A 25,531-nucleotide genomic window follows, 5' to 3' on the forward strand; every position below is an offset into this window, starting at 1 on the left:
TCTCATTTGCTTTCACATCAAAACAAATAAAATACTTAGGGCTAAATCTACCTAAGGAAGTAAAACTCAATGTTCAAAAAAACTAAGATCATGGCATCTGGTCCCATGACTTCACGGCAAGTAGATGGAGAAACAATGGGAACAGTTATAGACTTTCTTTTATTGGGCTCAAAATCACTGCAGATGGTGGCTGCAGCCGTGAAATTAAAAGATGCTTGCTCCTTGAAGAAAGGCTATGACAAACCTAGACAGTGTATTAAAAAGCAGAGATATTACTCTGCCAACAATAGTCTATCTAATCAAAGCTATGGTTTTTCTAGTAGTCATGTATGGATGGATGTGAGAGTTGGACCATAAAGAAAGCTGAGCACCGAAAAACTGACGCTTTTGAACTGTGGTGCTGGAGAAGACTCTTGTGAGTCCTTGGACTGCAAGGAGATCCAACCAGTCAATCCTAAAGGAAATAAGTCCTAAATATTCATTGGAAGGACTGATCCTGAAGCTGAAACTCCAATACTTTGGTCACCTGATGTGAAGAACTGACTCATTGGAAAAGACCCTGATGCTGGGAAAGATTGAAGGCAGGAGGAGAAGGGAACAACAGAGGATGAGATGGTTGGATGGCATCACCGACTTGATGGATATGAGTTTGAGAAGGCTCCAGGAGTTGTGATGGACAGGAGAGCCTGGCATGCTGTAGTCCATGGTGTCTCAAAGAGTTGGACATGACTGAGCAACTGAACTGAAGGAGGTAAAAGACCTGTACTCCAAAAACTATAAAATGCTGATGAAAGAAATCAAAGATGATACTAACAGATGGAAGTGTGTTCTTAGACTGGAAGAATTAATAGTGTCAAAATGACTATACTACACAAGGCAATCTACAAATTCAGTGCTGCTGCTGCTGCTGCTGCTAGTCACTTTAGTCGTGTCCGACTCTGTGCAACCCCATAGACGGCAGCCCACTAGGCTCCCCCGTCCCTGGGATTCTCCAGGCAAGAACACTGGAGTGGGTTGGCATTTCCTTCTCCAGTGCATGAAAGGGAAAGGTGAAAGTGAAGTCCCTCAGTCGTGTCCGACTCTTAGCAACCCCATGGACTGCAGCCTACCACAAATTCAATGCAATGCCTATCAAACTATCAATGGCATTTTTCACAGAACTAGAAGAAAAAGCTTTACAAATTGTGTATGAAAAAGCAAAAGACCCTAAAGAGCCAAAGTGGTTGTAAGAAAGAAAAATGGAGTTGAAAGAATATGGATCCCTGACTTCAGACTATGCTGAAAGCTGTAGTAATCAAAACAGCATGGCATTGGGACAAAACCAGAAATACAGATCAGTGGGACAGGCTGGGAAGCCCGGAAATACGCCCACACACATAGTTCTGATTACTATGACAAAGGAGGCAAGAATATGAATGGAGAAAAGACTGTCTCTTTCCTAAGTGGTGCTGGGAAAACTTGACAGCTATATGTTAAAGAATGAAATTAGAACAGTCTTTAACACCATACAGAAAACATAAGCTCAGCATGAATTAGAGACCTAAATGTAAGACTGGATACTATAAAATTCCTAGAGAGAAACCAAGGCAGAAGATTCTTTGACACAAATTGCAGCAATATGTTTTTGGGTCCGTCTCCTAGAGTAACAAATATAAAAACAAAAAAATAAGACAGTGGGATCTACTTAGACTCAAAAGTTTTGCACATCAAAGGAAACTGTAAACAAAACAAAAAGACAGCCTGTGGAATGGGAGAAAATGTTTGCCAATGATGTGACCAACAAAGGATTAAACTCCAAAATATACAAACAGATTATGTGCTCCAAATCGTTAGAACAAACAACCCAGTTAATGGGCAGAAGGTCTAAATACACATTTCTTTTTGTTTTTAATTTTTATTATTACTTGGAGTATAATTGCTTTACAATGCTGTGCTGGTTTCTGCCATGCATCAACATGAGTCCCTCATGTATAAATACGTCCCCTCCCTCATGAACATCCTTCCTACATCCTTCCTACCCCGCATCCCGTCCTCCTCTCGAGGCTGTCACAGAGCACTGGCCAAGGTCCCTGTGTCCTGGAGCAGACCCCACTGGCCGTCCGTGTTTGCACGTGGTAGCGCGTGTGTCTCAGTGGCCCTCTCTCATTCACCCCACCCTCTCCTTTCCCTCCTGCGTCCACAAGTCTGCTGTCTATGTCTGCATCTCTACTGCTGCCCCCAAATAGGTTCATCAGTAGCAGTTTTCTAGATTCCATATACATTTGCTAATATATGATATTTGTCTTTACACTTACGTCACTCTCTGTAGCAGGCTCTGGGTTCATCCACCTCACTAGAATTCACTCACATTCAGTCATTTTTATCTGTACCACAACTTCTTTATCCATTCATCTGTCGATGGGCATCTAGGTTGCTTCCATGTCCCGACTATTGTGAACAGTGCTGTAATGAACATTGGGCTACATGTGTTTTTTAGAATTTTGGTTTTCTTAGGGTATATGCCCAGTAGTGAGATGGCTGGGCCGTATGGTAATTTTATTCCTAATTTTTAAATGAGTCTCCACACTGTTCTTCAAAGTGGCTGTATCAATTTACATTCTCATCAACAGTGCAGGAGGGTTCCCTTTTCTCCACATCCTCTCCAGCATTTATTGTTTGTAGATTTTTTGATAATGGGTGTTCTGACCAGTGTGAGGTGATACATCATTGTAGTTTTGATTTGCATTAGTCTAATAATAAGTGATGTTGAGCATTTTTTCATGTGTTTATTAGCCATCTGTTTGTCTTCTTTGGAGAAATGTCTGTTTAGGTCTTCTGCCCATTTCATGATTGGGTTTTTTGTTATTCTGATACTGACCTACATGAGCTGATTGTATACGTTGAAGATTAATCCTTTATCAGTTGCTTCATTTGTAGTTATTTTCTCCCATTCTGAGAGTTGTCTTTTCATCTTGTTTATGGTTTCCTTTGCTGTGCAAAAGCTTTTAGCTTTAATTAGGTCTTCTTTATTTTTGTTTTAATTTTCATTACTCTAGGAGGTGGGTCGTAGAGGATCTTGCTGTGACTTATATCAGAGTGTTCTGCCTATGTTTTCTTCTAGGAGTTTTATAGTTTCTGGTCTTGCATTCAGGTCTTTAATCCATTTTGAGTTTATTTGGGCGCAAGATGTTAGAAAGTGTTCTAATTTAATTCTTGTACATGTAGCTATCCAGTTTTCCCAGCCCCATTTATTGAAGAGACTGTCTTTTCTCCATTGTGTATTCTTGCCTCTTTTGTTAAAGATAAGGTGCCCATAGCTGTGTGGGTTTATCTCTTGGCTTTCTTTCTTGTTCTGTTGGTCTATATTTCTGTCTTTGTTCCAGTACCATTCTGTCTTAATGACTGTAGCTTTGTAGGATAATCTGAAGTCAGGAAGGTTGATTCCTCCAACTCTATTTTCCTTTCTCAAGATTGCTTTGAAAATTTGGGATATTCCGTGTTTCCATACAAATTGTAAAATGTTTTGTTCTTGTTCTGTGGAAAATGCCTTTGGTAACTTGATAAGGATTGCACTGAGTTCGTAGATTGCTCTGGGTAGTATGGTCATTTTCACACTGTTGATTCTTCCAATCTAGGAACATGGTATATCTCTTTATCTGGTTGTGTTGTCTTTGATTTCTTTCATCAGTGTCTTATAGTTTTTCGTATACAGGTCTTTTGTCTCCTTTCATTGCAGTGGTACATGGGACTGAATACTTACTTTCTCATTCTGATTTTTCATTGCTAGTGCATAGGAAAGCAAGAGATTTCTGTGTATTGACTTTATGATCCTGCAACTTTGCCAAATTCGCTAATTAGCTCTATTAATTTTTTGGTAGTATCTTTAGGGTTTTCTATGTGTAAATCATATTGTCTGCAAACAGTGAGAGTTTTACTTCTTCTTTTCCAATCTGAATTCCCTTTATTTCTATTTCTTCTCTGATTCCCATGTCTAGGGCTTCCAAAACTATGTTGAATAATAGTGGTGAGAGTGGGCACCCTTGTCTTGTTCCTGATCTTAGAGGAAATGCTTTCAGCTTTTCACCATTGAGAAAATGTTAGCTGTGGGTGTATCATCTATGGCCTTTATAATGTTGAGTTACCAGGTGACGCTAGTGGTAAAGAACCTGCCTGCCAGTGCAGGGGATGTAAGAGATGTGGGTTCAATCCCTGGATCGGAAAGATCCCCTGGAGGGGGGCTCAACAACCCACTCCAGTATTCTTGCCTGGAGAATGCCATGGACAGAGGAGCCAGTCAGGCAACAGTCCACAGGGTCACGCACAGTCAGACACAGCTGAAGTCACTGAGCACAGCACACACAGGTGCCTTCTCTGCCCATTTTCTGAAGAGTGTTTTTTTTTTTAAATCATAAATGGGTGCTGAACTTTGTTGAAAGCTTTTTCTGCATCTATTCAGAGTATCATATGACGTTTATCTTTTAACTTGTTAATATGGAAGGCAATGGCAAGCCACTCCAGTACTCTTGCCTAGAAAATCCCATGGATGGAGGAGCCTGGTAGGCTGCAGTTCATGGGGTCGCTACAAGTCGGACACGACTGAGCCACTTCACTTTCACTTTTCACTTTCACACAATGGAGAAGGCAATGGCAACCCACTCCAGTGTTCTTGCCTGGAGAATCCCAGGGACAGCAGAGCCTGGTGGGCTGCCATCTATGGGGTTGCATAGAATCGGACACGACTGAAGCGACTTAGTAGCAGCAGCAGCAGCATGGTATATCACATTGACTGATTTGGATATATAGAAGACTCTTTGCATCCCTGGGATAAACCCACCTTGATCCTGGCATATGATCCTTTTAATGTGTTGTTGGATTTATTTGCTAGAATTTTGTTGAAGATTTTTGCATCTATGTTAATTAGTGATATTGGCCTGTAATTTTCTTTTTGTTATGGTGTCTTTTTCCAGTTTTGGTATCAGAGTAATGGTGGCCTTGTAGAATGAGTTTGAAATTGTTCCTCTGTCTCCAACTTTTTGAGAGAGTTTGAGAAGGATAGGTATAGCTCATCTCTGAATATTTGATGGAATTTATCTGTGAAGCCATCTGGCCCTGGACTTTTGTTTTTTGAGAGATTTTTTTTATCACATTTTCAATTTCACTACCTGTGATTTACTTGGTTGTAATTTCTATTTCTTCCTGGTTCAGTCTTAGAAGGTTGATCTTCTCTACAAACCTTTCCATTTCTTCCAGGTTGTCCATTTTGTTGGCATATAGTTGCTCTTAATCATCTATTATAATCCTTTGTGTGTCTGTGTTGACTTTTAATTTCTCCCTTTGCATCTCTAATTTTCCTGATTTGAGTCTTCACACTTTTTTTTCTTGATAAATCTTGCTAATGGTTTGTAAATTTTGTCTTCTCAAAGAACCAGCTTTTAGTTTTATTGATCATTGGTGTTGTTCCCTTCATTTATTTTTCATTTATTTCTGCTCTTATCTTCTATGATTTTTTCCTTTTACTAACTTGGGGTTTTCCTGTTCTTCTTTTTCCAGTCACTTTAGGTGTAAGGTTAGCTTGTCAATTTGATGTTTTTCTTGTTTTTGGAGGTAGAATTGTATTGCTATAAACTTCCCTCTTAGAACTGCTTTTGCTGCATTCCATTGGTTTGGGGTTGTCATATTTTCATTGTCATTTGTTTCTATGTATTTTTTGACTTCCCTTTAATGACTTGTTGGTTATTAGAAGCCTATAGTTTAATTTTCATGTGTTTCTGTTTCTTATACCTTTTTCCCCTGTATTTGGTATCTAATCTCATAGGTGGCTCAGCTGGTAACGAACCTGCCTGCCAGTGTAGGAAATGCAAGAGACATGGGTTTGACCCTGGGTCAAGAAGATGCCCTGGAGTAGGAAATGGCAACCCACTCCACTGTTCTTGCCTGGAAGATTCCGTGGACAGAGGAGCCTGGTGGGCTACAGTCCACGGGGTAGCAAAGAGTCATACACAACTGAGTGTGCACACACACACACTCATAGCATTGTAGTCAGAAAAGATGCTTGATATGATTTCAGTTTTCTTACATTTACTGAGGCTTGATTTGTGGCCCAATATGTGATTTATCCTGGAGAATGTTCCATGTGCATTTGAGAAGAAAGTGTTTTTTGCTGCATTTGGATGGAATGTCCTGAAGATATCAGTAGGTCCATCTGGTCTAAATGTGTCATTTAGGGCTTGTGTTTCACTGAAGGCTTGCGTTTCCTTATTAATTTTCTGTCTCCATGATCTGTTCATTGGTGTAAGTGACTTATTAAAGCCTGCTATTATTATTATGTTACTGTCAATTACCCTTTTATGTCTGCTAGTGTTTGCCTTATGTATTCAGGTGTTCCTTTGTTGGATGCATAAATATTTATAGTTATGTCTTGTTGGGTCGATCCTTGATCATTATGTAGTGTCCTTCTTATCTCTTATAATATTCTTTAAGATCTATTTTGTCTAATATGAGAATTGCTACTCCAGTTTTCTTTTGATTTCTGTTTGCATGAAATATCTTTTTTCATTATCTCACTTTCAGTTTGTATTTGGCTCTGGTTCTGAAGTGAGTCTAATATAGATGGCATATATGTGAGTCTTATTTTTGTATCCATTCAACCAGTCTTTTGTTTGGAGCATTTAATCCATTTACATTTAAAGTAATTATTGATATGTATGATCCTATTAACCTTTACTTTATTGTTTTGGGTTTATTTTTGTGGGTCTTTTCTTGTTTCCTCTGTGGGGAAATTCCTTTAGCATTTGTTGTAAAACTGCTTTTGTAGTGCTGAATTCTCTTTTGACTTTTGACCATCTATAAAGCTTTTGATTTCTCTGAATCTGAATGAGACCCTTGCTGGATAGAGTAATATTGGTTGTAGATCTTTGCTTTTCATTATTTTAAATATATCCTCCTTCAGAGATCTTTCTGCTGATCAATCGGCTGTTAACCTTATGGGGTTTTCCTTGTATGTTACTTGTTGCTTTTCTCTTGCTACCTTTAATATTTTTTCTTTGTGTTTAATTTTTGTTAGTTTGATTAATATGTGTCTCGGCATGTTTCTCCTTGGGTTTATCCTGTATGGAACTCTGCATTTGTTGGAATTGATTGACTATTCTTTTCTCATTTTGGGTAAGCTTTTGGCTATAATCCCTTCAAAAAATTTCTCAGACCCTTTATTTTTCTCTTTTTCTTCTAAGACCCCTGTAATTCGAATGTTGGTGGATTTAATATTGTCCCAGAGGTCTCTGAGACTATCCTCAATTCTTTTCATTCTCTTTTCTTTATTCTCCTCTTCAGCAGTTATTTCCCCCATCTGTCTTCCACCTCACTTATCCTTTCTGCCTCAGTTATTCTGCTATTGATTCATTCTAGAATATTTTTAATTTCAGTGATTATGTTGTCACTGTTTTTTCTTTATTTCTTTTAAGTCCTTGTCAAATGTGTTAAATGATTCTTGCATTTTTTTCATTCTATTTTTGAGATTTTGCAACATCTTTACTGCAATGACTGTGAAATCTTTTTTAGGTAGTTTGCCTATTTCCTTTTCATTTATTTTGTCTTGTGGGTTTTTACTTTATTCCTTCATTTGCACAATATTTCTGTCTTTTCATTTTGTCTAACTTACTGTGTTTGAGGTCTCCTTCCCCCAGGCTATAGGGTCATAGTGTCTCTTGCTTTTGATCTGTACTCTTGGTTGGTGACCTCCGTCCAGTGGCTGGTGTAGCCTTCGTGTTGGGCGGGACTTGTGCCTGCCTTCTGGTGGAAGGAAGTGAGCTTTTTCCCCTCTGATAAGCAGGACTGTGTGAGGTGGTGTGTTTTGGGGTGTCTGTGGGAAGCCTGTCCGCTGATTGCACTTGGGTTGTCTCGCTTGTTGTTTGCATGAGGCATCCTGTGTGGGTGCTGCTGCCAGTTGGGCTCAGGGTCTTGGATTCAGCCGGAGGCCTTTGTGGGCGTTCTCACTGATTAATCCTCCCCGAGGTCAGGCGTTCTCTGGCAGCCTAGTGTCCTGGACTCAGCGCTCCCACCCCAAGAGCTCACACCTGACCTCTGGTTGGGGAACCAAGACCCCACAAGCTGTTTGTTATGTCAATAAAGGGGAGTAAAAGAAACAAAAACCAGAAAGGAAAATAACTAATAAAATAAGAAATAAACAGAAAACTCAAGAGTCAAAAAATAAAGCCCAGACAAATGGTAAAAGCAAAAATCAGACAAATGGAATCAAAAAGAAAGGAACATACACCCACACAAACCCCAAACAGACCAAAGTAAATAAGGAGAGTGGCCCCGCGAGCAAAGGAAACCAAAAATGATACCGGCCAATTGAAAACAAAACTGACGACAACACAAAACAGAAAACGAGACCAAAATATAGTGCCAGCTGAGGAGTAAAGCAAAGGGAACAAGACAGCCAAGCACCACGAAAAAAATGGAAAAATAGGAAAGCAAAGTTAATTAGCATATAAAAAGATCTATATTTACTATAAAAAATATCGACAAGAATAGAACAACAAAAAAAGAAAAAAAAAATACACAAAACTGCAGAAAGCCAAAGTAGAAATAAAGGAAATTAAAAGCGTGATTAAAAAACAAAATAAAACAAAAAAAATTCTCAAAAGCCAAAATATAGATAATGATCATAATGAAAACAGCAACCACAGCAACAGAGGAAAAAAGAGGGGGAAAAAAAAACCTGCACCAACTACAGAATGAATCAAAATATAAGAATAATAATAAATGTTTTTCTCAGGTCTCAGCTGTCAGCGTCCTTTCTGCCACTTTGAGCCGCAGCCCACTTCTGCTTCCCTAAGAAACCCTCCAGTACCGAGGAGTCTGGTCTCAGGACTTGCTGTAGGGACGGCTCAGACCCTAAGTTGGTGCTACTCCTGCATGCCCTCACCTCCAATGTCCACAGCTGCCAGAGCTAGGGCGTTTTCTTTTGTGAGAACACTCATTGTCCTTTTATGTATTCCATAAACACAGAGTCCACCTAGCTGATGGTGTGGATTTAATCCTTAGTTTGTACAGCTGGCGAGAAGGTTTTTGATCCTTTTCCTTAATCACTGTGCCGCTGGAGCTCAACTGTTGTTTTATCCCCACCTCGGCCTGAGGATCATCCCTAGGAGTTTGGTCCTGAGGCTGCCCTGGAGGGCTTGGGTCTGCCTCGGTGAAGACTGGGCCTGGAGGTGGTGCAGCTGCTCGGATCATGGGGACCCCGGCTGAACCAGATACACAGGGAAGCACACACAGGCACTGGACACATGGTGCTGTAAGGATTCTTTTCTAGTCTCTGGCAGCTCTGCCCCAGTGAGGACCTAGTGTGCAGGTGGCATGGCCGCTTGGATCATGCAGACCCCAGTGGTGCCTGGTGCACAGGGAAGCCAGCAGCCACGGTTGCAGGAGATGGGATGCTGTAAATATTCTTCTCTAGCCTCTGTCAGCTCTGCCCCCGAGAGGACCGAGTGTGGCGGTGGCGCTGTGGCTTGCATCACGGGGACCCGGCAGCACCAGGTGTGTAGGGAAGGCAGCCATCATAGGTGTAGAAGATATGGCCCTATTAGAATCCTCTTCTGTCCTCTGGCAGCTGACACTCAAAGGGCCTTCCTGGATGGTCCTTCTCTATCGCTTGACATAGGAGGCACTCAAGGGCACCCCTGGCCGGGGGCCTTCTCTACTGCTCTGCAGGTCAGGCGCTCAAAGGGCCGCCCTCCCTGGGGTCTTTCTCTATTGGTCAGCTGCCTGCGCCGCCTGTGGAGAGGGAGGCCACAGTGATGGCTCCACCCGCTGCGGTGACTCAGCAGTGGCGCCCTGCCTCCTTGGCTGCCCAGCGTTCCTTCAAAGGCATTCCGTGCAGATTTCCTCCTTCCTGTCCCCTTGGGCCATCATCTTCCCTCAGTTAACAGCAGTGCTGGCCCTGGGACTGCTCTCCACTCCCATGCTCCAGCTCCCAGCCGCCGCGCTTTCGGGTGGACTTGTGTCCTTGTCCGGGGTATGTAGGACCGCAGCACGGATGGTCCGTGCGGTTCTTGCTTCCTTCAGCCTGTCTCCGATGAGCTGCTGTTACTCTGATGGCCTCAAATGCTTCCTTCTGCCTCAGCAGGCCGCCTGGGATCCCACCCTTGCTTCACCTCCCCCGCTCCCTGGTGCAGGTCAGGTCCTGCTCACGCTCCTCTTTTTCTCTTCCTTCCTTCATCCTAGTGAGTTCTGCGTGGAACTGCGTATTCCTGTCTGGTGGTCAGGGACTCCTGTTAGTACTCAGCTGGTTCTCTGTGAGATCCTCTGAATCTGAAGGTACATTCCTGATGCCTCTGTGAAAATAGATGTACTCCATTTTCACCTACTCCTCCGCCATCTTGTGTCTCTTCTAAATAGACTTTTCTCAAAAAAGACATGCAAATGGATACAACAGGCTCATAAAAAGATGCTCAACATTGATGGTCACTGCTACTGCTAAGTCACTTCAGTCGTGTCCAACTCTGTGCAACCCCATCCATAGACGGCAGCCCACCAGGCTCCCCCATCCCTGGGATTCTCCAGGCAAGAACACTGGAGTGGGTTGCCATTTCCTTCTCCAGTGCATGAAAGTGAAAAGTGAAAGTGAAGTCACTAAGTCGTGCCCAACCCTCAGTGACCCCATGGACTGCAGTCTTCCAGGCTCCTCCGTCCATGGGATTTTCCAGGCAAGAGTACTGGAGTGGGTTGCCATTGCCTTCTCCGATCACTGCTGCTGCTAAGTCGCTTCAGTCGTGTCCGACTCTGTGCGACCCCAGAGAGGGCAGCCCACCAGGCTCCCCAGTCCCTGGGATTCTCCAGGCAAGGACACTGGAGTGGATTGCCGTTTCCTTCTCCAATGCATGAAAGTGAAAAGTGAAAGTGAAGTCACTCAGTCGTGTCTGACTCCTAGCGATTCCATGGACCACAGCCTACCAGGCTCCTCTGTACATAGGATTTTCCAGGCAAGAGTACTGGACTGGGGTGCCATTTCCTTCTCCATCTCCGATCACTAGGTAAATGCAAATCGAAAGTACAGTGAGGTATCACCTCCACAGTGATCAGAATGGCCATCACCAAAAAGTCTACAAATAATAAATGCTGGAGAGTATGTGGAAAACTCTCCACATGTTGGAGAGTATGTAAGGGAACCCTCCTACATTGTTGGTAGGAATGTAAATTGATACAGCTCCTGTGGAGAACAATATGGAGGTTCCTTAAAAAACTAAAAATAGAACTACCAAATGATCCTGCAATCCCACTCAGAGGCAAATATCCAGAGAAAACCATAATTCAGAAAGATACAGGCACCTCAGTATTAATTGCAGCACTGCTTACAATAGTCCAGACAGAGAAACAATCTAAGAGTCAGCTGACAGAGAAGTAGATGAAGAAGATGTGGTACATACATACAGTGGAATGTTGCTCAGCCATAAAAAGAATGAAATAATGCTATTTGCACCAACATGGATGGACCTAGAGATTACCATACTAAGGAGTAAGCCAGACAGAGACATATATAATATCCCTTAAATGTGGAATCTAAAAAAATAAAAGTGATACAAATGAACTTAAAGTATAAAACAGAAATGGACTGACAAACGAATGAAACAATCATGTTTACCAAAGAGGAAAAAGCAGAGGGATAAATCAGGAGTTTGAGGTTAACATATATATACTACTATATATAAAATAAATAACAAGGACCTACTGTACAGCACAGGGAATTATACTCAGTATTTTATAATAACCTATGAGAGACAAAAGCCTGAAAAAGAATGTAGATATATATGTATGTATTACTGAATGGCTTTGTTACCTGAAACTAATACAGCAGTGGAAATCAACTATACTTCAATAAAAAAGTAATTAAAATTTTTTGATAAAGAGTTGTTTTATTTTTTTTTAAAGATTAGTTGCTACCGCTGCTCTTCCTGAGAAATAAGTGCCATAGATAATGGAAGCCAAGAAGACGTCCTTTCCTTTCTCAGGGGATGTTTATGCTTCTGGATTCTAAGTGTACCTCACTCGAGCTATTGTCCTGAGAACCCTTCTTGACCACCTTCATTCTGACTCCCCTGAGTCTGCTAGCTTCAGGCCTCGGTGACTGCATCCTCAGCCTACATGGTCACAGCGCTCTCTCTGACCTTTTATTCCACTTGTGACTGGAGTCATTTCCTCTTACTCCTTGGGATTCTTCTGACTTGCCTCTGACTTGCTTATGTATGAAACTGAAGTAGGTGACTGTTGATTGTTGTTTTCTAAATGCAGGAGGCGTACCTTAGCCTTCTTAAATTTTTTAACCTAGTTTTATTATCACAATTATATAAAAATTTAAAAACATTAAAAAAACTTAAACTCAAAGTAAGTATGAAGTGAGATAGTGTATCTGGTACCCTCTGCTGATATCAGTCCGCTTGGAACTTTTCAGGATCAGTTATATTGAACTGTTAGGTTGGTGCACAAGTAATTGCGTTTTTACATTGTTAAACTTTGCCATTTGATATTGGAATATGTTCTTAAGTGTGGATATGTTATACATCATTTTAATATGCATTTCTCGCTTTGCTTTTTTTTGCTAATGACTTGTTGCTGTTTATATTTAGACTATAGAAATGATGCTAGACAAAAAGCAAATTTGAGCGATATGTTTATTTGAGTTCAAAATGGGTCGTAAAGCAACAGAGACAACTCGCATCAACAATGCGTTTGGCCCAGCAACTGCTAATGAACATGCAGTGTAGTGGTGGTTCAAGAAGTTTTGCAAAGGAGAAGGGAGCCTTGAAGATGAGGAATGTGGCTGGCCCATGGAAGTTGACAACAACCAATTGAGAGCATTATTGAAGCTGATCCTCTTACAGCTGCACAAGTTGCCGAAGAACTCAGTGTCAGCCATTCTGTGGTCATTGGCATTTGAAGCAAATTGGGAAGGTGAAAAGGCTTGACAAGGGGGTGCCTCATGAGCAGACCAAAAATTTAAAAATAATCATTTTGAAGTGTTGTCTTCTCTTATTCTACAACAACAAACCATTTCTCAACCAGATTATTATGTGTAATGAAAAGTGGATTTTATATGACAGCCAGTGATGACGAGCTCAGTGGTTGGACCGAGAGGAAGCTCCAGAGCACTTCCCAAGGTCACACTTGCACCAGAAAAGGGTCATGGTCACGTTGGTGGTCTGCTGCCATCTGATGCACTACAGCTTTCTGAATCCCAGGGAAACCATTCCATCTGAGAAGTGTGCTCAGCAAATCGATGAGACACACTGAAAACTGCAACACCTGCCTCTGGTATTGGGCAATAGAATGGGCCCAGTTCTTCTCCATGACAACTCCCGACCACATGGTTCATAACCAGCGCTTCAGAAGTTGAATGAATTGGGCTACAAAGTTTCATCTCATCCGCCATTTCGCCTGACATATCACCAACTGACTACCACTTCTTCGGGCATCTTGAAAACTTTCTGCAGGGAAAACACTTTCACAACCGTCCGGAGGCAGAAACTGCTTTCCCAGAGTTCATCAGATCCTGAAGCATGGGTTTTTTTTTTTTTGCTTTATTTCTCCTTGGCAAAAATGTGTTGATTGTGATGGTTCTTGTTTTGATTAATAATGATGTGTTTGAGCCTAGTTATAGTGACTTAAAATTGATGGTCTGAAACCGCAGGTACTTTTGTACCAACCTAATCAAACTCCAGTACTTTGGCTGCCTGGTGTGAAGAGCTGATTCACGGGAAAGAGACCCCGGTGCTGGGAAAGATTGAAGGCAGAAAGAAAGGAGGGCAACAGAGGATGCGATGGTTGGATGGCATCACTGATTCAGTGGCCATGAACTTGGGCACAGTCCTAGAAATGGTGAGGGACAGGGAGGCCTGGCCGGCCACAGTCCATGGGGTCGCAAAAGTCGGTCATGGTTTGGCAGCTGAACACGATAGAAAGCGAGTGCCCCATGTTGTTCCTGTTGGAGCACAGAAGACATCGAAGGCGTGGATACAGTTGGTCGCTCAGTTCTTCGTTCTTTTAAAAGATGGCTGTTGACTAATTTCAGCCCACCCCTGTGGATACAAAGTGAAGTTTAAGATAGTGGTAGGTGAGAGAGGTGGGACTTTGAAAATGCAAAGCTGTAATAAAGAAATAACTAGGTTTGCTCTGAGAATGCAACCAGGGAGTTGGAGTAAGATTCTTAGAATAGCTGTTATTTCCCTTGGGCTCTTGTAGGATCACGAGTTTGCAGAATTTGTGAACTCCAGGATTTTGGGTAGGGGTGATGGGAGTGGCAATGGGAAGGACAGGAAAGGGATGTGAGCACAGCTGACGTCTCCGTGTGGCCCCAACACGAAGGGGAAAGGGATGTGAGCACAGCTGACGTCTCCGTGTGGCCCCAACACGAACGGGAGAGGGATGTGAGCACAGCTGACGTCTCCATGTGGCCCCAACACGAAGGGGAGAGGGATGTGAGCACAGCTGACGTCTCCGTGTGGCCCCAACACGAAGGCAATGGGGGTGACCAGTGTAAACGGGCAGTCAGGGTCGGCTTGTGAAGGGCCTCACCGACCTGCCACAGGACATGGGCTTTCGTCTTGTGCAGGATGTTTGTCAAGGAGGGATTTTATTTTATCACATGCATGGTGGCAGTGTGCAGGCTGGGGAAGAAGGGTGACAGTGCAGAGAAAAGAGGGTTTTCCTTTTGTATTTGGAGGACATTAAGGAGAAATCTGGAGAAGGAAATGGTAACCCACTCCAGTGTTCTTTCCTGGAGAATCCCAGGGACAGGGGAGCCTCGTGGGCTGCCATCTCTGGGGTCGCACAGAGTCGGACACGACTGAAGCGACTTAGCAGCAGCAGTAGCAGCAAGGAGGAATCAGCAGATCAGTCAACTGAGAGAAGATAAAACAATAGAAAAATCGTAGGAATAAAAATTAAGTCACAGAAGCCAGTCAAACAAACCTGGAAGGAATCTGATTTAGAACAGGCATTCATGAGATAGTGTTATCAGGTAAAATCAGGGTGCCCAGTTAACTTTGAATTTCAGATGAATAATGATTTTTTTTTTAGTGTCCATATGCCCCATGAAATTATTAAGACATATTTTCAGTAAAAACTGTTTTTTGTTTATTTGAAATTCTGGGTGTGCTATTTAACTGGGTGTGCTATTTTATTTGGGAAGTGTTTTATCTAAAACATGCTAAAAAGTATGTCATCTAAAGTATACTCAAAGATTGGGCATAATCTAAAGTATGCTGAAAAGGTTGTGAAAGGCTTGGTGGGCAGACTCAGTGATCTGGTCCTCTTTTGATGATACTGAGATAGGATATAACCATATTTGTCTTGAGGTGTGCATTTATATATATCGCAGGGAGAACCTTTGGGGAGTCTTTTCTGTACTTAAATGACTAGTAAGGATTTGACCTTAGGAGATTTAAAGTTAACTTGATCGAGAAGAAAAGGGGAGCCATAAAGAAGGGAAAATTCAGACTCCTGAAAGCATCTAACACTCAGCGGACTAGACGGACAATGTCTTGTGTATCCAGGAAACAAATGGGGGTGTCACTCCCGCCGAGAGGGGTCACGAGTCACTTCGTCGAGTGTGAACAAGGCCGAGCTGCCATTGTTGTTTATGCTCTTGATGTACAGTGGCCCCTGTGTTCTGGCTTCTGTTTTGAGTAGCACTGTAAAAGCATTACAACCCCCCCAACAGTAAACGCTTCCAGGAGTGTGAGGTCATAGTAAGATGACCTCACAGGGAGCTGGGTCCTTGGGAGCCCTGTGAACCAGCAGACAGTGGTGCTGGGGGGTGGCGGGTCCTGGGGGGCACCGGGGAGGGAAGATGGCCCGGGTGCACCCTGGGCTCCAGGATGGCCTCGTGGTGCCTGTCACACTGCTGGTGAGTCGGCACTGCCATCACACTTCCAGGCTTTCTGAGTTAGAAAGCGCAGCCTCTGCTCGTTGGAGTTCTCTCGTTAACTGTGAATGGGGTGGGATGGAGCCATCTAGGACTGGAAATGCTGATCTTCATTTTATTCCTTACTTCCCTCTTCTCTGCATTTTGTTTCAAGAAGATTCAGAGTATTCTGATTGGTACAGATTTTTAAATTACCTCCTCCTGGGGAATGTGAGGAAAATGAGGTAACATAGACTGGCCAGGTCAGGAAGAGAGGCAGTAAACATGAGGAATGAGAAACGTAAGGAGTGGGAATCAATACTGCATTTTAAAATGCTTGTATTTCTAAGTACATGTAATGAACGTATTTGTCAGGATAAGCCTCTTGTGTTTGAACAGCATCATTGCAGTGCTTTGTATGTAGTATAATTACGCTGTTTTCATGGAATGATTAAGTGCATGCCATGAGTTTGCCCTGAGAAGTAAGCAGTAATAAGTAGCAGTTTATTTGAGAAGAAAAATCCTTTTTTTGACATTGTTTTCTTCTACACAATCACTAATATGCAGACTAAGAGAATGTATGGGGGCACAACTCCAGGGGTCTTCTTTTCATAATTATAAAGACTCAAGTCAAGTCGCTCGCTCAGTCGTGCCGACTCTTTATAAAGACGACTTGACTGTAAATAAAAGAGTTCTTAGAGTAAATGTTTTACACTTCCACCATTTATTTGGGAAAACACAAAGGGTGAGGTGACCTTTAAAAGAAATAATTTTCTATGAATTTGCCTACAGGTTTGCTGTATATAATAAATAATTCAATTGTCTGATGGGATAAATTTCAGAACACCATTTGGTAATGTGAACTTTATAAAGGAAGATTTACAATGAAAACAATATTTAAATGTATTTGTGTGAAGATTTTATTGTAATAAGGCAATTTGTTTTAATTGGTGGGTCTTTCTGTTGGAAGATTGTTTAAGGCGGCTGATTGTTTAGGGAGGGTTACCACATGTCTTGGTTTGCCTGGCTGGATTCCCGTTTGTGTCTGTTGTCTTGGCATGGACTGTGGTTTAGCATCCGACTTTGACTTTAGAAAAACGAAGCATTATTATCAACTGTTACAGTAAAAGAAGTCAACGCAGGTTTGCACACCTCTACTTTGAACGTCCAGCTTCTCCACAGTCGTGTCTGGAGTGTGTGAGCTGATGTGTTGAACAGAAATTTCACATGGTTTGGGTGTAAAAGACTTGTGCAGTGCTTGCTGATAAGTGGGCTTGGCGAGAGGCTGCGAGGGACAGTGACCCCTTCACGTCCAGCAGTGGCTGGGGGCGCCGGGACCCTGCAGCCCCAGGCACTCCTTGGGCTTTTGCCGGCTGTGCAGAAGCTACCACGTAGATGGTGGGGTCAATGCGACATGGGATATTGTGACTTATGTAGATAGGTGCCAAGGTAGAGCTTGAGCAGCTCTGCTTAAAAATGTCTTCCCTTTGCTATAAGGACTTTTTGTAAGTTTACAACTAGTTTTTTTTCTTGGTAACACTTTTTTCCCCACGTTGTAACAATTGCAACCACATATTTAATGATTTTACCATCTCTGTTTCCTCCTCAGACTGCCCTGGTTTGGACAGTCAGTGATTCTCTGCTTATAATTCAGGACAAGTTAAAGAGCTGTGGAGTAGGGCAAGGGAATGCAGACTAGGATTCAGGGTCTCCTGGAATGGCTTTTGCATCATTGAAAGGCTGTGAAAAAAACAACAAAATCAAAAAAGCATGTGTGACAGCGAGCTTATGTGGCCTGCAAGCCTGAAATATTTACTCTCTGGTTCATCACAGAAAAAAAGTTTTGCTTTAGAGTCCACAGTAAGTGTGCTGGAAGGCTCCTTAAGCACGGTTGCTTACCACGGGCATGGCTCTGCTTTGTTAGAAGTCAAAATGAAGGTCTGGGAATGACAGCGTTCTCGAGGCTGGTGTTACAGGTGTGTGCTGTGGCACCCAGCGAGAGCTGAGGTTCTCACCGTGTGCTTGTAGCTTCCTGAGACCCTTTCAGTGGGTTTCTGAGGCCGAAATTATTTTGTAATAACAGTGCAGCACTCTTGTCCTCTTTCCCTCTGTCGACACCAAAGTTGATACACGCTGATTGTACGAAAGCAGTGATGGAAGCCCCAGGGGGCCAGCCAAGGCAGCAGCACCACGCTGGTCCAGGTGTTACACTCTTCTCTGCTGTGCATTCAAAATAAAAATGAAGGCCGGTTTCACCTAATGATGTCCTTGATAAAGCAGTGCCAGTTAATTACTTTTCAGCCCTTGGCTACCTGGCATTTAATTTCACATGCAGTGAAATGGAAACTCTACTTGAAGCACTCTAGGAAAAGCACTCACGTAGTTTGAGTTGTGAGCTTTATGCTAGTCACTTTTTTCATGGAAATGCCATTTTCTTTCAAAGTCTAACTGATAAACTGGCTTTGGCAAACATTTTCTTGAAAACTAATGGAGTGAGCCTATTTAAGGAAAACAACTGTCATTTTTTTTTGTTGCCAGTGATAAAATTTAAGTTTCAATAAAAAATTAGGATTTTGGAAAACTTGTATCTACCACCAAGTTTGGCAGCTTCCCAGTACTTAGCAACTTTTCTGAGGATGTTAGTGGCAATGTTAGTAAATGGGATTTCTTTTTTAAATAATGAAATGTGTCAGCAAATATTCTTCAGTTGACCAATTCATGTTGCAGAATCATGCCTGGGTAAGATGCATTCAAAGTGTGGGACATTTTTACAAAAAAACTCTCTGATAAAGTTTAGATTCTATCAGTATATTACAACTAACTTTTAAGAAACTACCACTTGTTTTATTTTGGCATCATATCAAAAAGCAATATCCACAATTAAGGATATTAAAGTGCTCCCTATTTTCCTATTTCTGTGGAGGCCAGATTTTCTTGATATTTTCAGCCACAGTGATGTATTGCTGATGATCTAATGTAGAAGTGGCTGTGAAGTCCAGCTGTCTTCTAGCTGCACCAGACATTAAAGAAATACGTAAAAGAAGTAAATCTCTCTTGCTTGTCTCTTTACAATTTATGCTATTGTTTTAGAAAATATAGCAGATTCATTTTGATATTTGGCAAAACTAATACAATTATGTAAAGTTTAAAAATAAAATAGGGAGAGGGTGGGAAGTTTTGGGAGAATGACATTGAAACACGTGAAATGTCATGTATGAAACGAGATGCCAGTCCAGGTTCAGTGCACGATGCTGGATGCTTGGGGCTGGTGCGCTGGGACGGCCCAGGGGGATGGTATGGGGAGGGGGGAGGGAGGAGGGTTCAGGATGGGGAGCACGTGTATACCTGAAATTTTTTTAATTTAAAAAAAAAAAAAAAAAAAGCTTTTTCCATATGTTTAAACTAAAAATTTCAAATAACAAAATATTGTACCTTGATTAAATTAAAAAGCAGGTTTTTTTTTTACTTTCCTAATGGTTTATAAAATAAAGATGCATCTTACAGCTAAAAAAAATAAAATAAAATAAAAAAAATAAAATAAAATAAAAAAGAAAATATAGTTATTTTTAATTAAATGTTTGTCTATATTTGTGAAATGGATTTTTTATTATTAAATGAATATTTGAATTTTTCCATTTTAATTACTCATGCAGTGAATATAAGTAGACATAACCCATATACACAAAGGTCTTTGAAGTCTTCTATACTTGTAAGAATATCAAGGTTTGAGACCAAAAGGTTTGAGAACTGCTTATCTAGGGTTTAAGCAATCACTTCTCTAGTATGTCAAAATACAGGAACTGAGAATATTTTTATTAATAATGAAGCATAAGGTATATCATTTAAAATAGTTTTTCATTTGTTCTACAATATCGTGATAATTTCCTTAGCTATTTTCCTTTTTGCCACACAAGAACAATCTTTTCTATTCTTTTGTTTCCTTCTTTATCAATTTTTACAGCAATGCTGGGGTGAAGACAGCTCTGCTAGAGGCTCATTCTGAAATGGGGAGCACTGAAATTCTGGAAAAGGAGGCCTCAGGAAGTCTCAGTAACAGTACCAGCAGCAACACAGAAGCAGCCAAAAGGCTGGCCAAGCGCCTTTATCAGCTCGACAGGTTCAAAAGGTCGGACGTGGCAAAGCACCTGGGCAAGAAGTACGTTCCGTTCCAGGGCTGGTGTCTGAGTGCACCCTTATAAGCGTGTGTGTGTGTGTGTGTGTTCAGGTGGCTTCAGTTTTAATAGCCAAATCTATTTGTTTTCTTACAGCAATGAATTTAGCAAACTAGTTGCGGAAGAATATTTGAAGTTTTTTGATTTCACAGGAATGACACTGGATCAATCTCTCAGGTATGATTAAACATCACCTGTTCTTTGTTTCTAAATAATTAATTCTCAGAATAGAAAATGATGTGCTGAAGGTAGTCTGATTTTTCCTTTTTTAGACCCACAGTTACTTTGTGACCTTAGCTCAGAGTGTATTACGGAGAGTAAACGTTGTGGAAAGTGGGGAAAATGTATTGTTTTTGTGAAATTATACATGAACCCATTTTCTGCACCAAGTATATGACAGAGTAAAGAATGCTGGCAAAGTAAAGCTTGGAGAAATGGAATCTGTGGGAATTTGGTTTTTGAATGATCAAATTTTTTTAAAAGGCACAGTTTATAGACTGCAGAATTAAAGACTTTTTTCTCTAATTATTTGTTTACAATAGCCTAATAGCCTTTTCAAAGAGTACTTTGAAATTATCTAATGAATGGGATAAAAATCAATATCAGGATAATCAGCAGGAAGTTATCTGTAAAACTATTTTAGTCAGTTATTACTTGTGGCTGATCTGTTCAAATGGGTTTAGAGACACCTGACCCTCACGTCTCACACCATACTGTCTGTCAATTTCTAAGCACAGCTGAAGGTAAAACCCAGCCAGCATTTAATCTTATAAACTCTGTGATGTGTCAGAGCCTGGGGGAGCTCTGAGATCATCTTGTGTAACACTCTAGTTTTATAGATCAGGAAACTGAAGCCTGGGAGGTGAAGTGAGAAAGCACAGCAGTGAGTTAGTCTCTAGCTCTTTGCATGAATCAGGGGTACTTAGAGGTTTTCTGATGGAAACAGGTAAAGGTAGGGGAAAGATCTATATTTTTGCTTTGCTTTCTCATGTGGTTTATAAAAAAAGTTTAAGAGAAATTAAAGTTAGGTCAATATAATTTAGATTAACTGCAAGTAAGGAAGACAGCAACATTTTCATCATCAAAATATGGTTTATGATATGTTTCTTTCAAAAGTAGGTTTTCTTAGAACATTCTGAATAATTTTTTTCTTTCTCATCTCATGTTTAGGTCAGTGCATCTACTTTGTTGAGTGAGAGTCCTGGATACATCTCTAATAGACCATACTCTCAGTGACTCTGATCTAGATTGGCATTCCTAATTCAAAAAATAAATTAGGGTTTTATTTTCCAATCTCTTCCTCGTATAGCAAATTAAAGATAGACTATGGTGATAATAGGCAAAATAAAATTAACACAAACCTACTGTGCATAAGACAGTATAATTGTAATTTTAATAGTGGGTCAGTGGTGATTACCATCAAGTAACAAAATGACAAAGAAACCCTGTGATCTTTGTCAAGTTTTGGGGTCGCAAAGAGTCGGACACGACTGAGCGACTGAACTGAACTGAACTGAAGACATAGATCACGTTGTTATGCATCCAGACTTCAGTGTTCCTTAGTTTTTTCTGACTCATCTTTAAAAATGGCTTCTTTACATCATATGTGGAAACCACTCGCCTTCCCAAGCCTGTTTTTTGATGTATTGGCCACCATGCTGTTGCTCTGTCATCGTTTATATCAACCTTTCCTATAATATTAGCATTAGCATAAGTTTATGTTGAATAACCATCTAGTGATTTTTAAAGCATAACTGTAAAATATCTTACCTTGTAGTATTAGTTTCTTAAGTTTTATGAATTAAGTTTAACTGTCAAACAGTATAGTCTCACATTTTCTAAAAATTCACCTTTTCCCTTTTAACTCTCTTTTAGGTATTTCTTTAAAGCATTTTCTCTTGTGGGAGAAACCCAAGAACGAGAGAGAATTTTAGTACACTTCTCCAATAGATATTTTTACTGTAACCCAGATACCATTGCTTCACAAGGTAATCTGATGGAAATGCTTAAATTACTTTTTTATAACAAGGGCTATTTTTCTCAATATAAAGGTTACATTTTATTGTGGGAAATATGGAATATTATGCAGAAGAAAATGAAAATCATCAAGTTATGTCTAATTACCTAGAAATAACTGTTAACAGTTTGATTTACTTCCTTCTAGTCTATTTGTAAAATACTTTATGTCAAGTTGGAATCATTACAGAATTTCGTTTCGTACTGTTCTTCCCTTGCATGGTGAGCATCTCTCATGTCATCAGATATTCTTTAAAAACCATATTTAATGACTGCTTGATGTCCTTTACTCCTGTAGTTTCACTGTATTTTCCATGTCCATAGTATGGCAGTATACTTTCTTTAAATTGTTTATGGTCTGTCCCTGAGATTTTAATGTCCGTGCACATTGTAATAAATGAAATGTGCACAGACATAGCTTTCCTCTTTCTTCTTCCCGTACACCTGATTTTCTAAGCTTCTTGATGAAGTGCATGTGTAGTTGTATGGTTAGTTCCAGAAACATTTGCAAATCTCACTGGCGTGTATGAACTATCTCCAGTGCTTTCTCTGGGCATTCATTTTTACAACACTGACCACTGCCTCAGGTTTATGATTTTAATGACCTATATTTGTGTTTACTATTTTAAAAAGCAATTTTAAGCGTTTTAATTTTTTATATATTCTATGAAAAGAGATCATTTCTCCATTTCAGTTTTTATAATAAGGCCAAGCTTTCAGGGTTTAAAATAAAAAATATTCACTTCCAATTGGAGTATCTTTCATAAACTTAAGAATTCTAGACTAAGTCCCTGAGACCAGAGGCACTAGGAATTGTAATTGTCTCTTCTGTTTGCCAGTTAGCAATGTATCGGTGTTCTTTATATTGACACAAGTGATTGCTCCTGCTGCCTCTGCCCTGCAGGCTGTAGCTAAATTAATTGTCTGAGTGTTAAAGTCATATTGTCATCTGTAAAATGGGAACTGTCTGTCTTTCTTCTTTTGACTCTGCTAAGACCATCTATTCACTGTATCACTGTTGGTCTTAAGAAAATAAAAGGTATAGAAGTGAATTGTTTTTGTTGGAACCTTCTTCAAATCTAAGAAGATACTGACATTCTTAAGTGAAGCAGGGACTATGGATTTGTGTACTCAGTTGGCTGTTGATAAAGACATTTGAGAGTTGGCTGCAGAGTTTTATAAATACTTTCAAGAACTTGTTTTTATATGTATTTAGAATAGTGGAATAAATGAACTTTTAGGCATTAAGCAGCATCTGCTTAGAGATATTCTACTTAGAGAAATTACCTACTGAACTCAAAGGCATATTTTGGAAAATGAGGCATCTTTAATTCATAAATTCAGCAGTTGGACAAACTTTTTTGTACATTTAGTATAAATTAATAAGATTTTTCTCCTATCTGCAACTGCTGTACTATACTTGGATTGAGAATTGCAGGGAGAGAATAGTGCTTCTTCTTTCCCTTTATAAAATAAGAAGAGAAAGTGATGTTTCCATGTAACTGTGAAATGATCTTGCTGGTTTGGGTAACTTATTGCCTATAAATAGTTAATTTTTAAATCTTCAGTGATTATTTCAGTATTTCACTTTTGTCTGATCAGTTGTATCCTGGGCCAGTCAACCTAAATGTTGCCTTAAAGGAGTGGCGAGTGAAAGGATAACTATTCCTGTCCATATGTTTTTAGCCAGAGAACTAATACCCAAAGAGTAAACAGTGGAAGATGCACATCTTGGTTTTCTTTAACTTTTGCTTCTTTCCTAATTCCCTTTCGTTCTAGAAAATAAAATTTAAAAAATAAGAGTATTAAATAATTTATTTTCTTTTCCATATGTCATAGAAAATTGAGAAACCATAAGTAAAAAGTAAAATTATCATTTTATTATCCAGAAATAATGATATCTTTTAATATTATGTTATAGATCATTCTAGATGTATTATATTAAAATAGAATCGTACTGGATATAATTATTGTGAAATATCTTTCCATTTCAACGTGTGTACTTGGACCACATTTTTAATGATGTCAGCGTAACAGAATTGTGTTTTAGGTGGGTCATATTCGCTCACTTCCATTGTCAGCAAGCTTCCTTTAGATATTTTTGTATTTTGGGTAGTTCTTTTATTTCATTAGTATTAATATGAAGTCCCCGAAGTAGATTTGCTGTGTCAAAGGACACTGTTTCAAAGCTTTAGACATTTTCTGTCAGATTGTCCTCTAGAGGTAAGAATAATTGACTTCATCACCAGTAGAGTTCAAGTCTGTGCACTGAGATTCTTTTAATAACGTTTTCTTATCTATTTTCTGTTTCCCCAAATGAATAGGATTAATTGTGCCTAGCCACAGGATTGTGGTTTCATAGGTTCTTAATTAAGCATAGGTATGCTGTTTTAATAATATTGAGCGGTCCAACAGGAACAAGTGAATTAATGCTTTCTGTCCTTGTCTCTCTTCTGTTAGATGGAGTCCATTGCCTCACCTGTGCAATGATGCTTCTTAACACAGATCTCCATGGCCATGTAAGTGTAGGGGTGTGGAGCTGTCTTACAGAGAGAGAGCTCCAGAATTTCCTGGGCTTATCTTTGCTTTTGTGTTCATACATGTTTACTCTCTGCCTTCTTTTATCTCGTTCTCTACATGGCAGGTAGGTAAACATAAATCTTTGGAAAAAGAAATAGGTTTTTTACATGCTAGCACTGAGCATAATTTTAAGTATGCCCCATGTTGTCTGCATGTCTGGAGTTCTAGCTATAATGCGCGCAGTCTGTTACCTTCTTTGTCCACTAGATGGCAGACTGAGCTTTTACTTTTGGTTTTGGTTTTTGGTTAGCTATGAGGGTTGATACAGTATTGCAGAAAGAGGATGTTAAGTTAGATCTGAAAGTGTTGACTATGTTTTCACTAAATATAGTAGCAAGTGTTAAGAGCTAAGTTTTTTAAACACCCCTTAGCTTACCTGGTCTTTTGCTTGTTGAAATATCAATATAGTCTACTTAAAGTATAGGATGAACTTCTTAAATTTATGATTGTAACTATACTTTCACCTTTCACAGAGGTGGAATTTTAGCTTTTGCTTAAATTGTTCATATTAGAGAAAATAAGAAATGTTGTAGTTAAATATAGATCAATATAGATCAAATATAGATCAACATGTACACAGCACAAAAATTATTTCATAGTCCCACGTCCATTTATTTTGAAGGGAAAATCATGTTTCTTGTGATCAGTCTACATCATCCCTTGATTTGCCATATGGTTTTTACCTTACAACTAAGAAATCATATTAAAAGAACTAAAACTAAGATAATGGCCCTAATTTGTTCTTCTGTTCCAAAAGATCACACCTTATTTTAAACAAGAAAAAGGATAACTCCTTTTCTTGTTCTCCTCTTTAAGAAAGGCAAGTAGAGCTGTATGGGGTCCTTAAGATGGACTGAGGGGGACAAGCCTCACTTTAACAGGG

At 40.1% G+C, this 25,531-nt stretch overlaps 1 protein-coding gene across 9 annotated transcripts in view; it reads left to right on the top strand.

Annotated features, from left to right (window-relative positions):
• Positions 1 to 25,531, top strand: part of PSD3 (pleckstrin and Sec7 domain containing 3) — a 495,595-nt gene that overhangs the window by 229,476 nt on the left and 240,588 nt on the right. For 7 of the 9 annotated variants that reach the window (XM_027529597.1, XM_027529598.1, XM_027529599.1 and 4 more), the window contains 4 exons: positions 19,842 to 20,036; positions 20,149 to 20,229; positions 21,928 to 22,040; positions 24,529 to 24,587. In XM_027529597.1, coding sequence (XP_027385398.1) covers positions 19,842 to 20,036; positions 20,149 to 20,229; positions 21,928 to 22,040; positions 24,529 to 24,587 — 448 coding nt within the window. Of the gene's footprint in view, positions 1 to 15,839; positions 15,884 to 15,964; positions 16,078 to 19,841; positions 20,037 to 20,148; positions 20,230 to 21,927; positions 22,041 to 24,528; positions 24,588 to 25,531 lie in introns of those variants that run through there. The other 2 variants (XM_027529606.1, XM_027529604.1) reach the window with 2 other exon arrangements.

This window comes from Bos indicus x Bos taurus, chromosome 27, assembly GCF_003369695.1.
Source record: "Bos indicus x Bos taurus breed Angus x Brahman F1 hybrid chromosome 27, Bos_hybrid_MaternalHap_v2.0, whole genome shotgun sequence".
NCBI classification, from domain to species: domain Eukaryota; kingdom Metazoa; phylum Chordata; class Mammalia; order Artiodactyla; family Bovidae; genus Bos; species Bos indicus x Bos taurus.